This window comes from Meles meles, chromosome 20, assembly GCF_922984935.1.
Source record: "Meles meles chromosome 20, mMelMel3.1 paternal haplotype, whole genome shotgun sequence".
Taxonomy (NCBI): Eukaryota; Metazoa; Chordata; class Mammalia; order Carnivora; family Mustelidae; genus Meles; species Meles meles.
This window is the reverse complement of record NC_060085.1, coordinates 36,890,330-36,909,548: the sequence shown is the minus strand read 5'-3', so window position 1 is coordinate 36,909,548 and position 19,219 is coordinate 36,890,330. Positions and strand designations below refer to the sequence as shown.

The 19,219-nt window shown below is 42.4% G+C and overlaps 1 protein-coding gene across 2 annotated transcripts in view; it reads left to right on the top strand.

Moving 5' to 3' along the window:
- TAFA4 (TAFA chemokine like family member 4) overlaps positions 1-19,219 on the top strand; it is a 189,477-nt gene that overhangs the window by 158,603 nt on the left and 11,655 nt on the right. For both annotated transcript variants that reach the window (XM_045991427.1, XM_045991426.1), the window contains exon 4: positions 8,950-9,105. In XM_045991427.1, coding sequence (XP_045847383.1) covers positions 8,950-9,105 — 156 coding nt within the window. The remainder of the gene's footprint in view (positions 1-8,949; positions 9,106-19,219) is intronic.

The following is a 19,219-nucleotide window of genomic DNA, read 5'->3' as shown; positions in this document are numbered from 1 at the left end:
TACATCAGCAACTGCTTCTTTGCATTTGTGGGTGGGGCTTTCAGTGGACACACCCATTGGTGCTAGCAATTGGAGAATTGGAGAATAGCTAGGAATTAGAGAATTCCAAAATGATAACATTCAGTGCCAGTGTTAGGAAGATAGATTGAGATCACAAAAATGGCTCCCACCATCCCACTGTCTCAGTTTCTGTGAAGAGTCTTTGCTGTCTCCTGCCTCTCCAGCAGACTCTCTAAGATTAGTAAATGGACTCTTTTATCTAGGGCTTTTCAAAATGGTGTTTTTGAGATGGTTTCTAGGTCAAGTGATTCTGCACATGAGCCCCTTTACACAGTTTTTCCCCTCGCAATAGTTTTCTGGCTCTTCTGAACATAATCTCCATCAATTTTCAAAGCCTCGTATTTTGGGGGCTTGTCTATGCTGTGCGGGATCTAAGGGTTGGGATGCCTGATGTGGAGCTTGAATCCCTCGCTTCTCAAGAAAGAGTTCCATACCTTTGTAATTCCTGCCAGTTGTGATTCACTAAGACTGCGATGTTTTTTTCCTGGTGAGTTCATGTCTCTGCTTCTTCCTGTCTCATTGCTGTCCTTTTATCCTTTGTTGTGGAGGCTCTCTTCGTTAAATTTTCCAGTGCCTTTTAGAGGGAGTTAGTCCATATATAGTTGTAGATTTGTTGGGTTTGTGAGAGGAAGTGGATTCTGGATCTTGCTGTGCTGCCATCTTGAACCCAACTCTTTGCCTCCACACTTTTATTTTTGGTTCTAGTTAGGTCACTGGCTACCTTTTCTCTTTTCCCAAACTCAACACGTAAGTGATTTTTTTTTTTTTTAAATCATCTGGTTACTATTATTCTTTTGGGGATTTTATTCTTTTGGGGATTTTATCCAGTGTCATGACTTGAGATACTGTCCCATATTGTGAAGGTGAGTAACTGTCTGCCTTAAAACCAGACCTCTCTCGAATTCCAGACTTAAATGTCTAACTGCCTATTTGACCTTCCTCGGTTAAAATCTAATTGGCATCTAAAATGTAACAGCTAAGCTCCTAGCTTTCTCTTCATTTATTTAACCCCACCTTTTCCGTGTTCAGGTCAACCGCTTTGGCGTCAGCGTGGACTCCTCTCTTCCTTTCACATCTTAAATTTAACCCCTCAGCAAATCCTGTCACTTCTACCTTCTAAATAAATCCAGAACCCAATATTTTCTTACCATTCCCACTGCTGTGACCTTGGTCCAAGCCGTCATCACCTCTCTGTGGCTTATTGTGGCAGGTGTTATGTCCCTGCTTCCATCCTTTCTCTTTTGCAGTCTGTTCCGATCATAATAGATCTTTTTAAAATGTAGGTCAGATCAGGTCATTCTAAGTTCATCATTTCCGGGGCTTCCCATCTCATGGTGAGTAAACCAAACCCCAAGAGTGACCCATGAGGCCCTCTATAATCTGCCCATTTACCCTCCATTATCTTTCTGGTATCATCTGTTAATTTCTCCTTCTCTCACACAGCTCGAGCTATAAGGGCCTCTTTTCATCTAATGTCTGAAGGACTTATTTTCTTACTGCTTTAATTTTCACTCAAATATTAGTTTCTGGCCCTCCCTGTTTTAAATTGTATCTTTCCTATTTTGCGTTTCTTAAATCACTAAAAGATGAAAAGTCCTGGAGGAAGAGGATTTTGGGAGGCCTGTTTGGTTCAGCATGGTTACCATGTACTGGCATAGAGTGAATACTCAACAAATATTTATTGAATAAATGTGGCGACAAAAAACAAAGTCATTTATTCAACATCTATAGTTTTTCAAGTACCTCAGTGTTCGTTAAGCACTTTAAAATTCATAACCGTCATGTGAGGTAGATAATAAGCTATTATATATGAGAAAATGAAAGTGAGAGACTCAATGAAATTGCCCAGCTCTGAAAGCTGCCATTCTAGTGCAGCAATTCTGATTCCAAGGCCATTGCTACCTCTGTTGTTACCAGAAGGTCAGGAGAAGACTGTTCCTCAAGAATTTTGTGAGATATTTTGTTTGGTGTCTCTGCTTGTTGAGACCAAAGGCCATGTCTCTTCTTTACTGCTCTGCCCTCACCCCGAGCAGAGGCCCTGGCACGTGCTAGGGGCTCAGAAGATATTTGTCTCCCAGAGTAAGTTAGGAAGCTTGCCCAGCAGGTGGTCCCATGGCTACCGTAGTTTTACTTCTGTACTGTGATAGATCCCTTTTTGACTGAAAGCCGAGTGAGGCAGGTATAGGGGGAGAAAGTTGAGAATTTTAAGAGAACCACAACCAGGATATACTAGGCATGTTTTCCAAAGGCAATGACTGGCCACTATTGTCTGCTTTCATTTCATGAATTCTTCTTTTCAGCTTTCTTTCCTCTGTTGTGCTTCCGTGGAGAGAATGCCATAGAGAAAAACCATACTCAAATAAAATAAATGCCTTCTAAGAAGATCACTGCAGTGTGAGGCTTCCTTTAAAGGGTATATATTCTTGAGCTGGGCAGAAGGAGGAAGGGGAAAAGGGATTTGAACAAAAGGAAACGGATCCAAGGAAAATAATAGCGTGAAGTAAGTCACCCTAATCTGATGCCTCCTGACTCCCTATCAGCTTTCAAGTGGTTTCAGTGGAAGAACTGCTTTTGCAAATGAGGTTTTGTATTTTCTCTCTTTAACAGTGGAATGGCCCTGACTGCACTGAGACAAATGGGCATTTCCTTTGTTGTTGGCAACTTTTCTTAAAAGCATAGTTAATAAGAAAAAAAAAAAAAGGATTTAAGCAATTCAGTCTTCAAAGTTATTCTATCTTCTTTTAGCAATCCCAAAGTAATCAATTATTGTTTTAAGAATTATAATGTTTTTAATGAGGTCCATGTTAACTTTAGTTGAGTGAGGAATTAGCCATCTTAACACTTTATAGTCTTGACAGTACTTTAAGTCACCTTTTCTGAAAAGAAAATATGCAACCGCATTGCATGGTCAAAAGTGTGGAAAGGAATCAAGTACCGATTTTAAGTTTCCCCAATTCTATGTCTCCAGGAGCAGGAAGAACAGGGTCTTGTGCATAGTACACTATTGAAGTACTGGTTAAATAGAAATAAATATCCTCCCTTCTACCTACCCAGGCAAAACTGGAGGGGAAATGGCCCAGCAATTGACAGAGATGAAGAGACAGCACAAAGGGGATAGTGTTTTGTTTTCTGTTGAGCCAGTTTTGCTTCCCAGAGCAGCTCTACTTTTGGATAACTTAGTCTTAACTATTTTAATTCCTGCTGTAAGGACCTATTTAGAAACTGTCCCTGCCCCTCTTCCCCCAGGGGATTTACTTGGAAACAAGTCCTGGAAACAAGCTCCAGGTAACAAAGCCCAGATACAAGGGTGGGTCAGGCCAGGTGGAGACATCCGATCAGTGGGGGGTTGCATACTGTCTCCCTAGCTACCAAGGAGTAGGGACCCCCCCCCCACCCTCTGGGAGCCTTTTTGGCGCCAATCCTAATCAAGGTGTAATAGGCTGGTTCAAATGTCTACTAGGGTAAATTGTAACTCAATTGGTCACCTAGCATCACTGTGGAGTTTCCTGTGTGTGTTACATTTTCATTGGCCACCTGTGCATGGCCAGGCCCAACTGCATGGCCTTTGCCCTTAAAAGCTAGTCTGTGAAACAGAGAAGGGTCGCCCTCTCTTGTAACTTGTGTGGCCCCGAACGTTCTGTTAGATTCTTGATGTTTGGCGCGAAATAAAGCTTTGCTTGACTTTCGCCTTATATCAGTCTCGCTCCTTTAATCACGGACCCATTATTGGGGTACCCAGTGTTTGGGGGACCCAACAATGCCTGTAAGGTGAGTCCCATTGGAGAAGTTCGAGCTACTGCCTCTCACTCTTCATACTCACATGTGTTTAGGGTTAGCTTTCAAGTTGGATCACCAACCAAAATGTTTCCTGCTGCTGGAAAGAGAGGTGTTTAAGTGAATTTACTTGCAGTGGCCACTCTTTGGTAGTAATCTTACTGAACAAGCATCCCTCTTGTACCTTTCCAGAGAATTAAGTTTACCACGAAAGCCATTAATTTCTTGTCTCTTTTAAAAACTTTCATTCCGTGCCCCCATCCAGTTAAGACTACATTACATGGTTTCATGATGTTTATGGTGATCGATTTTATATAACAACTTGAGTGGGCCATGTGGTGCCCAGATGTTTGATCAAACATTATTTTGTGTGTTTCTTTGAGGGTGTTTTGGATGAGTTTAGCCTTTGAATTGATAGACTTTGCAAAGAAGATTGCCTTCTGTAATGTGGGTGGGTCTCATTCAATCAGCTGAAGGCCTCAGTAGAACAAGAAGACTGACCTTGAGAGAGAGAATTCTTCCTGATTTTGGATTGGGACTTTAGTCTTTTCTTGCCTTTGGAAAGTGAAACATCATCTCTTGCGGAGTCTTGAACCTGCCAGTCTTTCGGCTAGTATGACAACATTGGCTCTCCTGGGTCTCAGACCTCTGCACTCAGACTGGAACTGAACTCTTGGCTCCCCGGAGTCTCCATCTTGCTGACTCATCCTCCAAATCTTGGGAGTTTTCAGCTTCCATAATCACGTGAAGCAGTTTCTTAACAATAAATCTCTTTATGTGTATATACCTGCTTCATGTGCTTTCTTTCTTTTTGGAGAACCCTAGCAGAGGATGAACTGTTCAAGCCAAGTATATAATCTGTGCTTTCTTTGCCTAGTAGCCCACAATGTAGCCCTGTCTTCTGCCATCATTCCTTGAGCAATTTTAAGTACTTGTTTCTGAATACTTACCTCCTGCGTCGGGAACTGTAGATTACAAAGAAATAAGGCACATTCTAAGACCACAGTCCAGTACCAATAGTAGAGGAATGACTAGAAATAGTGTCTTTATGGAATCCGAGAAAACTCTCATCTTGTAGGAAAGTTGTTTTCAGTGGGAAACAGCCATGTCTTGTGGTTTGCTATGGTGGAGATGCCATTTTGTCTCCCCTTAGTAAAATATTGGCGCTATCTTTCCCTGCATTATTTTTTTTTTAAGAATATATATTTTTTTAATTTGACAGACAGAGATCACAAGTAGGCAGAGAGGCAGGCAGAGAGAGAGGAGGAAGCAGGCTCCCTGCTGAGCAGAGAGCACAATGCGGGGCTCGATCCCAGGACCCTGAGATCATGACCTGAGCCGAAGGCAGCGGCTTTAACCCACCCACTGAGCCACCCAGGCGCTCCTTTCCCCTGCATTCTATGATAGTATAGATCTACCTGGGTTTGCATCTGTCTTCTTCAGTTTCTAGGTGTGTGATTTAGGGCAAATTAACGTTTGTACATTTTTTTTAATGTACAAAAGGAATAAGAATAGTATCTTACATTATAGCATTTTTATAAGATCACACAGAATAATAGTATGTGTAAAAGATTTAAAACAGTGCCTGCAACCTACCCCATTTCATCAAACCTAAGATGCCATCAGTTGTGAGATACACTGCTATTTTGTGTATTTCTAAGAAAGAAAAGCATTGCCAATTACAATGACCAGATGCTATCAGTTGTGAGACCTGAAATGTTGAAGATATGAGAAAAACATTATGTCTTAAAAATCAATGAGGTACCATAGTCAGTATTATATAAGTGAAAATCCTAGACCACACAAGCTGATTATTCAGACATATTAGAGTAGGGGAAAAAAATCTGTTTGCATTTGTGGATTGTTACATAGCAGCAAAATCCTACACCATCTATAATATTAATGAATGTCCCAATCACTTCTCAACTATGCTCTTACTAAAATGCATTTATTTTATTTTCTTAGTAGGGTTTAGTGCCACCTTCATGACTCCCCAGGGTCTTTGAAAATCTAAGTAATGCGGGATGGCTGGTATACAGACTGAATATTTGCTGCCCCCCACCCAATTCTTACTGTAAAGCACTAATCCCCAGATAAGACTGTAAGTCTGTGAGGAGGAATTCAAGGTTAAATGAGGTCATCTGCGAGGGGCCCTAATCTGGAAGAGCTGGTGTTTTTATGAAGAAAAGGAGCGGGCAGCAGAGCACTCTGTCCTTGCCACGTGAGGACATAGAGGGCACCCGGTTGTTGTAAGCTGCAAAGAACGCCCTCACCAGGAACTGTAGTGGCTAGGACCTTGATCTGTTACTTAAGCCACCTAGCCAGTGGTCCTTTGCTGTGGCAGCTGATCAAACTGTGACAGTGGCCAACAGGGAGGGGAAGGCACTGTTGGAGGACAGAGGATGACTCCACCCGGGCCCCCCTACCACAGGGCTTAGTCATTCAGGGAGCGTTTGACCTAAAGGTGCTTACTTGCTACTGGAAACCAGAGACAGGGTTTCCTCTTGAACTCGTCCCAGTTCTTGCTGTTCTGCTTACTCAGCACCAAAGGCGCACCCTACTTTCCCAACATTGTAATTACAATTTATTTTTATTTATTTTTTTACTAGTGTATCCAACTACGTGTGGGAAATCAGCATTCTTGTTGTGTACATTTAATTAGGTTTATGGTTTTAATCACTTTATGCTTTCTTCTATAGTACATTGAAAACGTTCTCTCAAGATGGTGGTGTGATTCTCTGGGTACTGGTTCTGCTTCTCTGTGTTTTACAAAGGAAACTTGGCGGGGCACCTGGGTGGCTCAGTGGGTTAAAGCCTCTGCCTTCAGCTCAGGTCATGATCACAGGGTCCTGGGTTCAAGCTCTGCATCGGGCTCTCTGCTCAGCGGGGGGCCTGCTCCTCCCCCACCCCCGTCTGCCTCTCTGCCTACTTGTGATCTCTGTCAAATAAATAAATAAAATCTTAAAAACAACAAAAAACAAAGGACACTTTGCCTTAGTAGTCATTCTTGCCAGTGATTGAATTTTGCTTCCACCCACAGTTAACAAAGGAAAAAAGGCTAGAAGTTTTTCAGAATAATATAGAAGTTGTTTTGTGGAAGGGCTAGTTTTATCGATAACAAATATTCCATAATTCAGATCTTAAAACTAGTTTTGTGATTTGAAGTACATGCAGTGAACAACAGAAACCAAGCAAAGTGTTAGCCCCTGGGAATCTTTGGGGAAACTTCTTTTAATGAGGAGATGAGATCACTTGTAATTCATGGCACAATTCATAGGTAAATAGTGTATGTGACAATTGAAGGTGCTTGAAGAGGTTGGCTTTTATTAATAAATTTCTAAACATTGCCCCCTCAACTTTGTTTATGTAGTTTTTGTTGGAGCAAAGATAAGTCTCTCCAATCCTGTTACAGACAGACGAGTATTATTTATCTATCGCTGTGTAACAAAGTAGCCCAATTCGTAAAAGCTGAAAACAATCAACATATACAATTTGACACAGTCCGTCAGCGTCCAAGATCTGGGAATGTCTTAGCTGGGTGGTCCTGCTTCAGGATTATCAGACTGCAGTTAAGCTCTTGGCTGGGGTTGGAGTCTTTGAAGACTTTGACTGGAGCCGTTAGACCGCTGAGGGACATTCTACAAAATAACGGCCATGTATTCTTGACAGATGTCAAGGTTAAGAAAGATTAAGGCCAAAAAATACTTTCTGATTAAAGAAGTCTAAAGAGATGTGACGGCTGAATACAATGTAGGTCCCTGAGTTGGATCCTGCACAAGGGGAATAATGGCTAGAAAAGACGTTATTAGGACAACTGGCAAAACTGAGATCATGAAATAGCATCATGTAAATAACATCGTATCAGTGTCAAATATCCTAATTTTGGTAATTATGTAAGAGAATGTTTTTGTTTTTAGGAAATATCCACTGCCGTGTTAGTAAAGGGGCAGGGTGTCATGTCTGCAAGTTGCTCTCAAGTGGCTCAGAAAGATGTGTGAAGGAGAGTGACTGACGCAACAAAGAGGGTCACGTGTTAACAGCAGTGAATCCAGATAAAAGATCTTAGTTACTGCTGCTGTGACAAATGACCACAAATTTAGTGGCCTGTTTCTCTAGGTCAGAAGTCTGGAACAGTGTAGTTGGATTTTCTGCTCAGAGTCTGACCTCTGGGTTAAAATCAAGGTGTCAGGGGCACCTGGGTGGCTCAGTGGGTTGGGCCTCTGCCTTCGGCTCGGGTCATGGTCCCAGGGTCCTGGGATCGAGCCCCGCATCGGGCTCTCTGCTCAGCGGGAAGCCTGCTTCCTCCTCTCTCTCTCTGCCTGCCTCTCCAACTACTTGAGATCTCTGTCTGTCAAATAAATAAATAAAAAAATTAAAAAAAAAATCAAGGTGTCAGCAGGCCTGCATTCTTTTAAGAAAGCTCTGTGGAAGAATCTGCTTGTTGGCCAAACTCAGTTCCTTGTGGGTGTAGGACTGATGTCACCATTTCCTTGCCTTCTGACGCCCAAATCTTTAAGCCAGCTTGAGTCTTCCTCATGTTTTCAATCTGACTCCCTCTCCTGCCCTCTCTGCTTTTAAGAGCTCAGATTGAGCACATTAGTGTGCTGGACAATCTAGGACAATTTTCTTCTCTTAAGATCAACCAGTTAGTAATTATTTTTATTTTATTTTTTAAAGATTTTATTTATTTATTTGAGAGAGAGAGAAACATGCATACACACGAGTAGGGAGAGAAAGGGAGAAGCAGACTCTGCTGAGCAGAGAGCCTGATGTGGGGCTCAGTTCCAGACTCACCAGATCATGACCTGAGCCTCTCAGGTGTTCCCAGCTAGTAATTTAAATTATATCCACAAAATCTCTTTTGCCATGTAACATAATGCAGTTGATACCAGGGGTTGAAGGTCCTGGGGGCTGAATCTCTGTCCACCACAGGTTTCTAGAAATTTTTTGCACTATTCTTAACACCTTAATATATATTTGAAATGACATCAAAATAAAAAGTTACCAAGATTCTTAAGCATGGGGCAGGAAGCTGGAAAATGTGGTCGTGGTATCATTCACATACTTTGTAGCTTCATTTTTCGCTAATGGCACTGGGTCTATTTTATCCATCAGGTCACCACCAGATCAAGCAAGGGACCTGTGAGGTGGTCGCTGTCCATAGGTGCTGTAACAAGAACCGAATAGAAGAGCGATCACAAACAGTCAAGTGCTCCTGCTTCCCAGGGCAGGTTGCAGGTACAACTAGGGCTCAGCCTTCTTGCGTTGAAGGTAAGACCTTTCTGGTCAGTTTCTCTGCTCTTGCAAAAGTACGTAAAACCACCACCAGCCTCCTTGCTTTTCTGTCTTCACAACGTAAGGAAAACTAGGCTGCTTCCAGGTTAGTTGTGCTCCAAAAGTGAATGTCATTGCAACTCCACACATTGCTTGGTGAATAAGGTAAGTTATTAATGATATTTCTCAAGTGGTCCCAGTGGGGAGTTCTGTCACTAGACAATCAGGAAGGTATGCTTTGATCTTTTTTTTCTTTCTTCCCCTCCTTTTATCCACTGAAACTCTTGCTTCCTCCGTAGATCCACTTTCCTCCCTGATTTCAAGCTCTCAACTCAAAAGTGATTAGCTTTTGATTTTTTCCACACACTAATATTCTCTGTATTTCTAGTTTCCTTTTTTTTTTTTAAAGATTTTATTTATTTATTTGACAGATTACAAGTAGGCAGAGAGGCAGGCAGAGAGAGAGGGGGAAGCAGGCTCTCTCTGCTGAGCAGAGAGCCCAATGAGGGGCTCAATCCCAGGACCCTGAGATCATGACCTGAGCAGAAGGCAGAGGACTAAGCCACCCAGGTGCCCCTAGTTTACTATTTTAACAAACATTTATAAAACATCTTCTTTGGAGCAACTTCCCTGAGAACAGTTTGGGATCACATGTCATTTGTTTGTTGTCTCCAAGTCCCCTAGCAGAGTACTGTGCCAGTGGGTTTAAAAAAAAAAAAAAAAAAAAGAATGTTGACGGGTTGACGGGTTGTAGGTAGAGGCCTGGGATTGATTCCTTTTGATGCCCCAGGCTTCTTGTAGCACACATCTTGTTAGAAACAAGTATCAGCCCCCAGGGGAAAAGATACATGAGGTTAAGGCCTGTAGCACTTTTCTCCTCGGTGGCATGAAAACTCCCTGAACATGAATGCTTCCCATCTTGCTTGATGCGTGTCTAAAAGTCAGCCATTAGAATTTACATATGCATTCATAACTCGAGAATCACACAATCAAGAATAATAGTTGACTGACCCATACCCGCCTCCCTGACCAAACACAGGCACAGATTTATGGTTTGTATGGTCATAAAGTAGTATGTATCACTGTGAAAACTGGAAAGTGAATATGGCCAACTTACCATCTACAGTTCCTCACAGAAACCCTGGGGGCCCAATGCATTGCTGAATTCAGATTTTTTAAAGGTAGCGTAGTACAGACAGCATCTGTTCCCTCACAAACCTAATGTCTTTTCCAGTTGTACCCCAGAGTCACAGATGCTAATATTTCTACAATGAAGTACATAGAATATTCTTGCAGAATGGGATAGGGCAAGAATTAGAAGCTCATGTTAAATCAAATCAGGTTTTGCCACCATTATACAGAAGTCCTGTCCGTTTTCAGAGCTTTTTGGATTTGGGGATCACAGGTAAAGGATTGGGGATCTGTAAAAGTAGATGAAGATTTTTAACCTTAAAAAGATGCTTGTTTTTTAAAAGATATCATTTATTTATTTGTCAGAGAGAGAAAGAGAGTGCACTCGTGCACACACAAGCGGGAGGAGGGGCAGAGAGAGAAGCAGGCTTCCCGCTGAGCAGGGAGCCTGATGGAGATCGATTCTAGGACTCTAGGGATCGTGACCTGAGCCGAAGGCAGACTCTTAACTGACTGAGCCACCCAGGGGTCCCAAAAAAAGACATTACAAAAAAATTTGCTAAGTTCCTCTCTCTCCCACTGGTATAGTCGAGCATATTTATTTTCTCCATTAACTGAACCCAAACCACACCTATTTTGTCTCCTCGGTCTGTCTCAGATTCTCTGTGCTGCCGTCCCCCGCAGTCTAGGGCTCGCATTATATTCTGCCAAGCTTGTCCTCCTGTCTCCCGTTTTCTGTGCTGCAGCCTTCTACAGAAGCAGAAACTCATCACGTCACTGCCGGATTTAAAACTGCCCTCCAATGACTTGCCACTATCTTTAAAATAAAATCCAAGTTCTTTACCATGGCTGATGAAGCCTTGCATAGTCTGACTCGGTCTCTCTCCTCTTTTAACTACACTACCCACGTCCAAGTGGGGGCATTTACGTTTCTTCTGATCTCCACACTCCTACCTATATCCTTTGCCTGAATCATTGCCTCGTTCCCCACAACATACGTTTTATCTACTTGATTCCTACTCCCCTTCCATATCTGCTATATGCTCTTGTATCCCTCTGCACCTCCAGTCCATTACCTGTATGCCATTATGTTTTAAGATCTTTCTGAGTGTGTGCCTTTCCATTAGTCTGCAGGTTGCTTGAGGATGGGAACTGAGTCTCTTATACCTCCCTGCCCCCGCTCTTCCTCCCCCTAACCCCGCAAATTGGCTATTGCATGAATGACTTTGAGCACAGGGGAGAACTGATTCATTTCCAGTAATCACAGATTGTTTTCAAATTCATGATAACAACCGTGTTTGCTTACTCTGTGGGTTTTAAACTTCAAGAACTTATGAATTATGACATAAACTGTAAACTATCATCCAGCATAGAATCTTCATTATTATTATTATTTTTCAACATTTTATTTATTTATTTGACAGCGAGAGAGGGATCACAAGTAGGCAGAGAGGCAGGCAGAGAGGGGAGGGGAAGCAGGCTTTCTGCTGAGCAGAGAACCCGATGCGGGGCTCGATCCCAGGACCCTGAGATCATGACCTGAGCGGAAGGCAGAGACTTAACCAATGAGCCACCCAGGCGCCCCCAGCATAGAATCTTTAAATATAAAAACTACACATTTTATCTCAGAGCAATTTTATCTGTATCTGGAAAGTATTGTTGGTGTGCCAATTAAACTCACTATCTTAGTAAAGAAAATATTAAGACCTTATCCTCCAGTAGCTTGTTTTAATTTTTATATGCATGTATTATGTGGGTCAGATCCCCTTTGGACACCACAGTAAGAATAACTACATATGTGTTAGGTCAGTACTTTTTTTTGGTTGTTGTTGTATATTTGTGAATTTAAGGTCTCTAGAATATGTGGTACATTTTGGTATGACTGTGTTTAACCCAAATGGTATCACATTGTATATTTCTTTTCTTTCTTTTTTTTTAAGATTTTATTTATTTATTTGACAGAGATCACAAGTAGGCAGAGAGGCAGGCAGAGAGAGAGAGGGGGAAGCAGGCTCCCTGCTGAGCAGAGAGCCCGATGCGGGGCTCGATCCCAGGACCCCGAGATCAGGACCTGAGCCGAAGGCAGAAGCTTAACCCACTAAGCCACCCAGGCACCCCCCATTGTATATTTCTTAATCCAACATGTTAGCAATGTAAGTTGTAGAGATCTTTGTTGATAGTACATGTTTACCTATTGCGTTTTTTTTTTCAATTGTTCCATAGCATTCCACTGTATCAATAGGTTACCATTAGTTTAGCCATTCTTTTACTGAAGGAATTTTAGTTGCGTCCATGTCAAAACAGGACTCATAGGTTAACTAAATGATTTCCTTAGTTTGTAGGATTGGTAAGTGATAGAGATCAGTGACTTAGTGTCTCGGCCGAGTGTGTACCGTGGAAGGTTATGTGATGATGTACGTATTCTTTTTATCTATCTCTTAGCTATATGTATTGATGTACACGTGTCCGATATGACTGGTGACCACTATCCACATATGGCTTAGTGAGCATTCGAGATGTGCCTGGTATGAATTTAAATTTAAATGACAATTTAAGACTAACACCTCCTCTCTTGGTTGGTGCAGGATCAGCTTTATGTACCGATATAACTTATGAGTGAGTACTACATTTGTAGCCAGAGAGTACCCAAACTCTCAAGGATAGGACAGTGATTCTGTCTTAGTATTTGTATCCCCTGCACCTAGCAGAGCGTGGCCAGCAGTTGGTGCTCAATAAATGTTTATTGGATCAAAGTCACCAAGGAGGTGTAAGAACTTGTCATTTAGACTCTAGTTAGGATGGATGTCTGTTTTCATATCCCCCTTGATCTTCTCTTCCTTATCCGAATGTTTCCATTAGGGCTTTTTAGCTTTATCCCATAATAATCTTTATCCTATAATAATTATGCAGTATCATGCTGCCAGTTGGCTTGTGGAAAGACCTAGTCTCTGCTGATATGTTCCTCTTATCTTATTTGTCAATAAGAATGTGGAGAGGATCTAAAATATAACATTCGCTTGGATTTACATTTAAATTAAAACAAAGGCGAGAAGATGTTGGAGCGGGGCACTAATTAATGTTGGCCAGAAAGTGGAATGTCCTTATGCATTTCTGCTAATCCGTGGCAGAGACACTTATCTTGTGTTTTCATTGCTTTCCCATAAAATCATAGCTTTTGTTAGTTAAAAAGGGAGAAAAATGAGCTTTTTTTTTCCTCTATTTTTTTGGGTTATAATTAACTTATAAAATCCTTCTGTGTTATGGAAATGTGTCTGTACTCCACAATTGGGATTCGGGAGGAGGGGTGGGGAAGGACTTGATTCAAGCTGTGGTTACTTGGGTCCTAAAACAGACAACTGTGTAGCTGGTAAGCACATTCCCTTTTGAATCTTCGACTGGAATATATACAAGGCTGTTTAGTGACAGGAACTGTATTCTACACATTTATCAAAATACCACTCTGCAGAGATAATCTTGTTTATGATAAAACAAGATAAATGTGTAGTAGATGAAGCTTCATTTATTTTGTTAGGGTGAATGCTTTTGAAGCCGTGGGTTTAAAAAAGACTGATAAAAGCTGAGGAATAGGAGGCAACTGAGGAATTTAAAGCTATTTGTTTTCTCAGATGTCAGAAATCACTTAGTGAAGGCCTAGAGCTCCCGTTCGTACTGCAGACAACTGACGTGGTTTTTAGGGACGGTGTGCTGAGCTACGGAGTCGGTCTTCAAGATGGGGTTTCACTAAGTTGTGTGACTGGGTGTGTTCTCTGTGCCACTTGCAAGACCAAGCAGTTTTCTGAGATTGTGTCCGTGGCAGTCAAGTGAATGACGGAGAGGTGTACTTCACAAAAACACTGGAGGATGTAGAAGGACACGCACCTGGCCTGGATCCTGGGGGATAGGATGTCCATTAGACTCAGGTCTTGCTTTCTCCAACAAAATCGAGGAAATGAAGGTCCTGGGAAACAGCAGAGAAGTGGTCCAGGATGGTGTCCCATGAGAAGCAGTGGGTCTGGTTTTACCAGGCATGAGGGAACTAAGTGGTACGGCAGGGGAAATTGTGTGCCAATGAGGGGCAACCGTGGGAGTGAGAAGTATTTCCTTTGGGCTCTGAAGTGGTGGAAGGGAAGGCTGGAGATGGAAACGGAGCCTTTGCTCTTTGGGACTTTCTGTCAGCTCAGATTGTAGGGTGTAGTTCCTGCATTCTGGGAATTTGTATTCAAGGAGAGTGGATGAAGGAGAGTACGCCAGTAAGAAAGGGTACATGTTCTCACTTTGTGGGATTGCCCTCAGTGGAGGCTCCAGGAGGGAAGAGAAGGGTTGGGGGCATCATGTTTGCCACGTGTTAAGGATGATGAGGTCTGCTCAACTAGCTCAGCCTCTCCTTTGGGGCTGAGTACATCTCCCAGTGGACATGACTGTAGATTTAATGTTGCTTAATCAGGGATGATTTGGGCCAGCCTAGGGATATTTGATGATGTCTGGAGCTGCTTTGGGTTGTTAAACTGGGGGGGAAGGTGCTATAGGCATCTAGTGGGGAGAGGCTTGGGAAGCTAGTCACTGTGGTACAAGGTGCAGTATATACCCCTACAATCAAGAATTGCCCAGCCTCGGGGCGCCTGGGTGGCTCAGTGGGTTAAAGCCTCTGCCTTTCGCTCAGGTCATGATCCCAGGGTCCTGGGATCGAGCCCCGCATCGAGCTCTCTGCTTGGCAGGGAGCCTGCTTCCTCCTCTCTCTCTCTCTCTGTCTGCCTCTCTCCCTACTTGTGATCTCTATCTGTCAAATAAATAAATAAAATCTAAAAAAAAAAAAAAAAGAATTGCCCAGCCTCTAACGTGCTAAGGTCTAGAAACTCTGCCTTATGGGTAGGTCATGACTGGGCAGGATTATACTTGTGTGAGCTTGCTTTGTGGAAGAGACCAACCTAGATTCCAGAAGATGGTTCTGTACCTGTTTATCCATAGCCTCATTCAGGGCTCTGGAAATAACAATAACTTGTTACCAAGGTTCCTTTAACAAAAAAATTCTCAGTATTCTTGTATTCTCAGGACCGCTTTTTTGCATGATACCTGGGTCAGGGTAAAATGGCTTCTTTTCTTGAAATAATAAACAAAAATGCATTGGTCTTCCTCTCCCCACCCCAATCCCTGACTCTCTTTAAAGTTAACCAATGGCTTAAAGTTAATAAATCTTTCTTTAATCTTAATTTGCCAAGGACAACATTAAGAGCACAACAGCTAAAGTATCTGAAAATCTCAGCATATTTTTGTGATTGTTTCCGTTTTTAAGACAGTGTATATTCTAGGAAGATGTGTTTTTCATCTTTCTGTCTGTGGCTTCAGTGTAAAAATACACTTTTCTTTAGACAAGCCTTAACTCTGTAAATGCAACTAAACGAGGTCAAAAAATGAAAGACCAACTCCTGAGAACTGAGGCCTGTTTGGTGTAGGTTTATAGAAATAGCTACATGAATATATCTTGTGTTTGATTTCATGGAGTAATACTTAATTGGGACAAGGGGTAGAAAAAATCTCCATTTTATTCAACAGAGAGTACAGAAAATGCACCAGGAGCAAGATAGCTAATTGGTCCCATTACGTTTTCACCTAGAAAACAACATCACAGAAAACAGTAGTCACTACCACAAAACCAGAGCTTCTCTGCCTTTTTTTTTTTTATAAAAATTCTTTCCTTTCTGTATAAAACTAGGAATTCATTACAGGTTGGCAGCTTGAAGATAGGGATTTTTTTTGTATTTTCCTAAGTCAGGGAGGCATGGGGCTTTCTAAAGAATTTTATTTCAAAAATAGAAGTGACAAGACACTTTCTCAAGTATATTACGGTATTTTGTAACAGGATAAAATAGATACCTCCTACAAACTCATTTTCCTATGGAGACAAGGCTCAGTTAAGTGGGCAGATGTTCTCAAGAGTTATTTTAATAAAATCCTACTTCTGGGTCCTTTGTCTCAGCTCAAAGCCCAGCTCAGTAGGCACTCTACACTTGAACTTCTGGGTTTTCTAATCACCTTATTCACTGGTGGGTGAACCCCTCGGTTGGTTCTCACCTTCACTGTGAGTTCTTTAGTCAGTCTTTAATGCATAAAGGAATTTGAAACTTTTATTGTGGCTACTAAGGGTGATACCCATTAAGACTTTCTTTTCTGAAAGCACGTTTGCTGTTAAGTAAGTCTCTGACACTTGAGGGCCCATCTTTCAATGTATTCCTCAAATACGAAAATGATTTTTTTTTTTTGGCAAATGGAAATATTTTAAATTTCAAGACAGGTTGCTCTTTTAAGGAACCTATTGTGAATCTGTCTTCAGAAAAATCACCCCATATTTTCCAGTTAAATGAAAGAAACTGGTAAATAATTCCATGAGAGTTTGATCATATATGCTTTCTTCTTTTGTTAAAATAAATTGAAAGCCTTAAAATACTGTGAAGATCTTTTATTTTTCTGTAGTTAAGAATTGGCATAGTTTTCAGTGATGAATGCCTGCATCTCTCTTTTTTCCGCCCTCAAGCTCCTTTTCTGGATTTGGCATTCAGAATGACCTTGGGACCCCATGAGGCTAGGAAGAAAGTACTAGCATTTCTCTTGCTATGATGTTGACAGAGAACGGATCAGATGATGTCCTCTGTAGGGAATTTAGTCCCAGATTTCTCACCTTACACCTCAAGTGGTCTCTTTCAGACTCCTTTCTGCCCCAAACTGTTTACCATCCCCTGCTAGACTAGCTCGCCCAGGCACACAGTTCTCCCTGCCTTATTGTGTACGCCCTTGTCCAGAGACTTTCCATGGCTCCCTACCGCTTGGGGATTCAAGTCTAACCTGGAATGGGCATTGAGAGCCACTGAAGGTTGCTTCTCAGACTACCTTGCTCATCTGGGTCTTCTGGCTTCCACCTCGGCCACTCCCTGTCCCCACGTACCATGTGACTTCACTGGGGCAGGTGACTCCTCAGCTCCCTGGGCTTCTGTGGAATCCTCCATGTCGCCCTGGGCCGGGTCAGGAGTCCATAGGTGCCCACTGCTGAGTGGCAGAGAAGCTGCCTGAGGGAACTGTTTTAAAGATTAAAAAAAAAAGTATTTTAAATTCGGCTGTAACTCTGTGTAAATATAACTAAGCTCTGTCAACATTTATATAACTTTCGCAGTCCTGCAGATGGAATTTTACATTGAGGGTTGGGAACCATCTCTTATTTATCTTTATATTTACTTGGGATCGGCCTGAGGTATTCAGAAGATACTGAAGGACTGGTCAGCACTTTGAATCTGGTCAAACTCTATGTAGCATATGTTAATCTAAACTATTTTTATACGTTGTGGTACGACAGGAAGACTTGTAGGGGCAGAGGAATAAGTCTCGAATCTAGTACCTCCTCCCTCCGTTTACTCACTTGGTGGAAAGCTCTCGTTTTTATTTCTGGCCATCTGCCTCCTCTTCCTGCTTCTGAAGGTTGTTGAGATAATCAAAAGAGGAACAGTGTGTAAAAGGGCCTTGAAAATAACAAAGCTCCACACAGTGTTGTGGTGGGATTGTTGTGATACCAGTGACTGAAAAGAACACGGCTTTCTCAGACTTCGCCCCTCGGTCTCCATCCATCCACTCAAGTTCAGCGGCACCCTGACAGAATAAGTAACCCATTTAGCTATAATCCCTTCTCAGTGTTGACACCTTCTGCCTTAAATAGCTTATGGTCCTTCTAGATCATAATTCTGCCCAATCGAGGTGTTACTCGTTTCGATGGGACTAAAATCGGATAGTAAGCACAGTGTCCAGCCAGAATCGGGAATGGGGGTTTTCACGGGGAGTAGGCCAATGTCTTCCCACTTCAGCTGGTAAAGAAATGGCCATGCTGTATTGCATTGGCCTGACAGGAGCAGAGTCTTTAATTCAGGAGCTTGCTTTGTCCCCTGCCTTCGTCACTGCCTGCTATACCTCTGGTTGTTTCTCCTACAGATCGCCGGTGTGAGGGAGGGGTGTGAATTTAAAGGTCGATGAAGGGGCGCTAGTGTTAAAATGCCTGTCAAAGGGCCTCAGTTTTCTCTCCTCTATCAAATGTGGGAACTACATTTAGCAGGGTGCCTGACCCTTAAGAAAAAATAGCTATTAGGAATTCTTAAGATTTTCTTGAAATTGAGTTTCAGACTTTCTGGTAGCTGGGGTTGAATCCTTGGGGGGCATTATTATTTTTTTTAACCAAAGTGCTGTTATTTCAACAGAAAAACAGGGCTCAGTGCCTCTTCCCCTTAACCCATATACCCCACCTGCAGCCCCAGATCTCTGACTTACACCAGCCCACTGACTGGGCTCACCATAAATAATGAATCACAATCCCTTTTGTCCTTGGACTCTGTGGGAATACCCAGACTAGTTAATAGTGTTTCTTTAATGTGTCTTCATCTGCCTCCCAACCCAGAGAGTTTTCCACTCCCTCGTCTTACTGGCAGATGGCAGCAGAGATGATGGGATAAGGTGGAAAGGGAAGTCAGAGGTGCGATCGCCCGAGCCTAGACTGTGGGCAAGTGAGGGAGTGCCACGCTCTTCTCCTGCACCTGGTTTCTAGTTGTTGATTTCACGGGATAACTCACCACTTGCTGGAATGGCATGGGGAGGTGAATGCCTCTGTGACGGAAACGTTGACTGCTTTGTGTCTGCCCCTGGCAACAGAGGGCATCAAATGTAAGAACTTGCCCAGGTTGGCATTCATCATCGGAGCCTCCAAAATGATGACCCCAGCAATAGCTAACATTTTCTGGCAACCTAGTACCTGGCCTCTGGTTAGCCCAGATTTTGATAGGGATTAGCTTTCTCCTCTTGACATCTGGCCTCTGGTTAGCCCAGATTTTGATAGGGATTAGCTTTCTCCTCTTGACATCTGTGGTGAGTTAAATAACTAGTCAGAAGTCATTGGGGGAAAAAATGGCACAGCCCAGTTCAATCTAGACATGCTAAAGCTTGGCACCTTGGT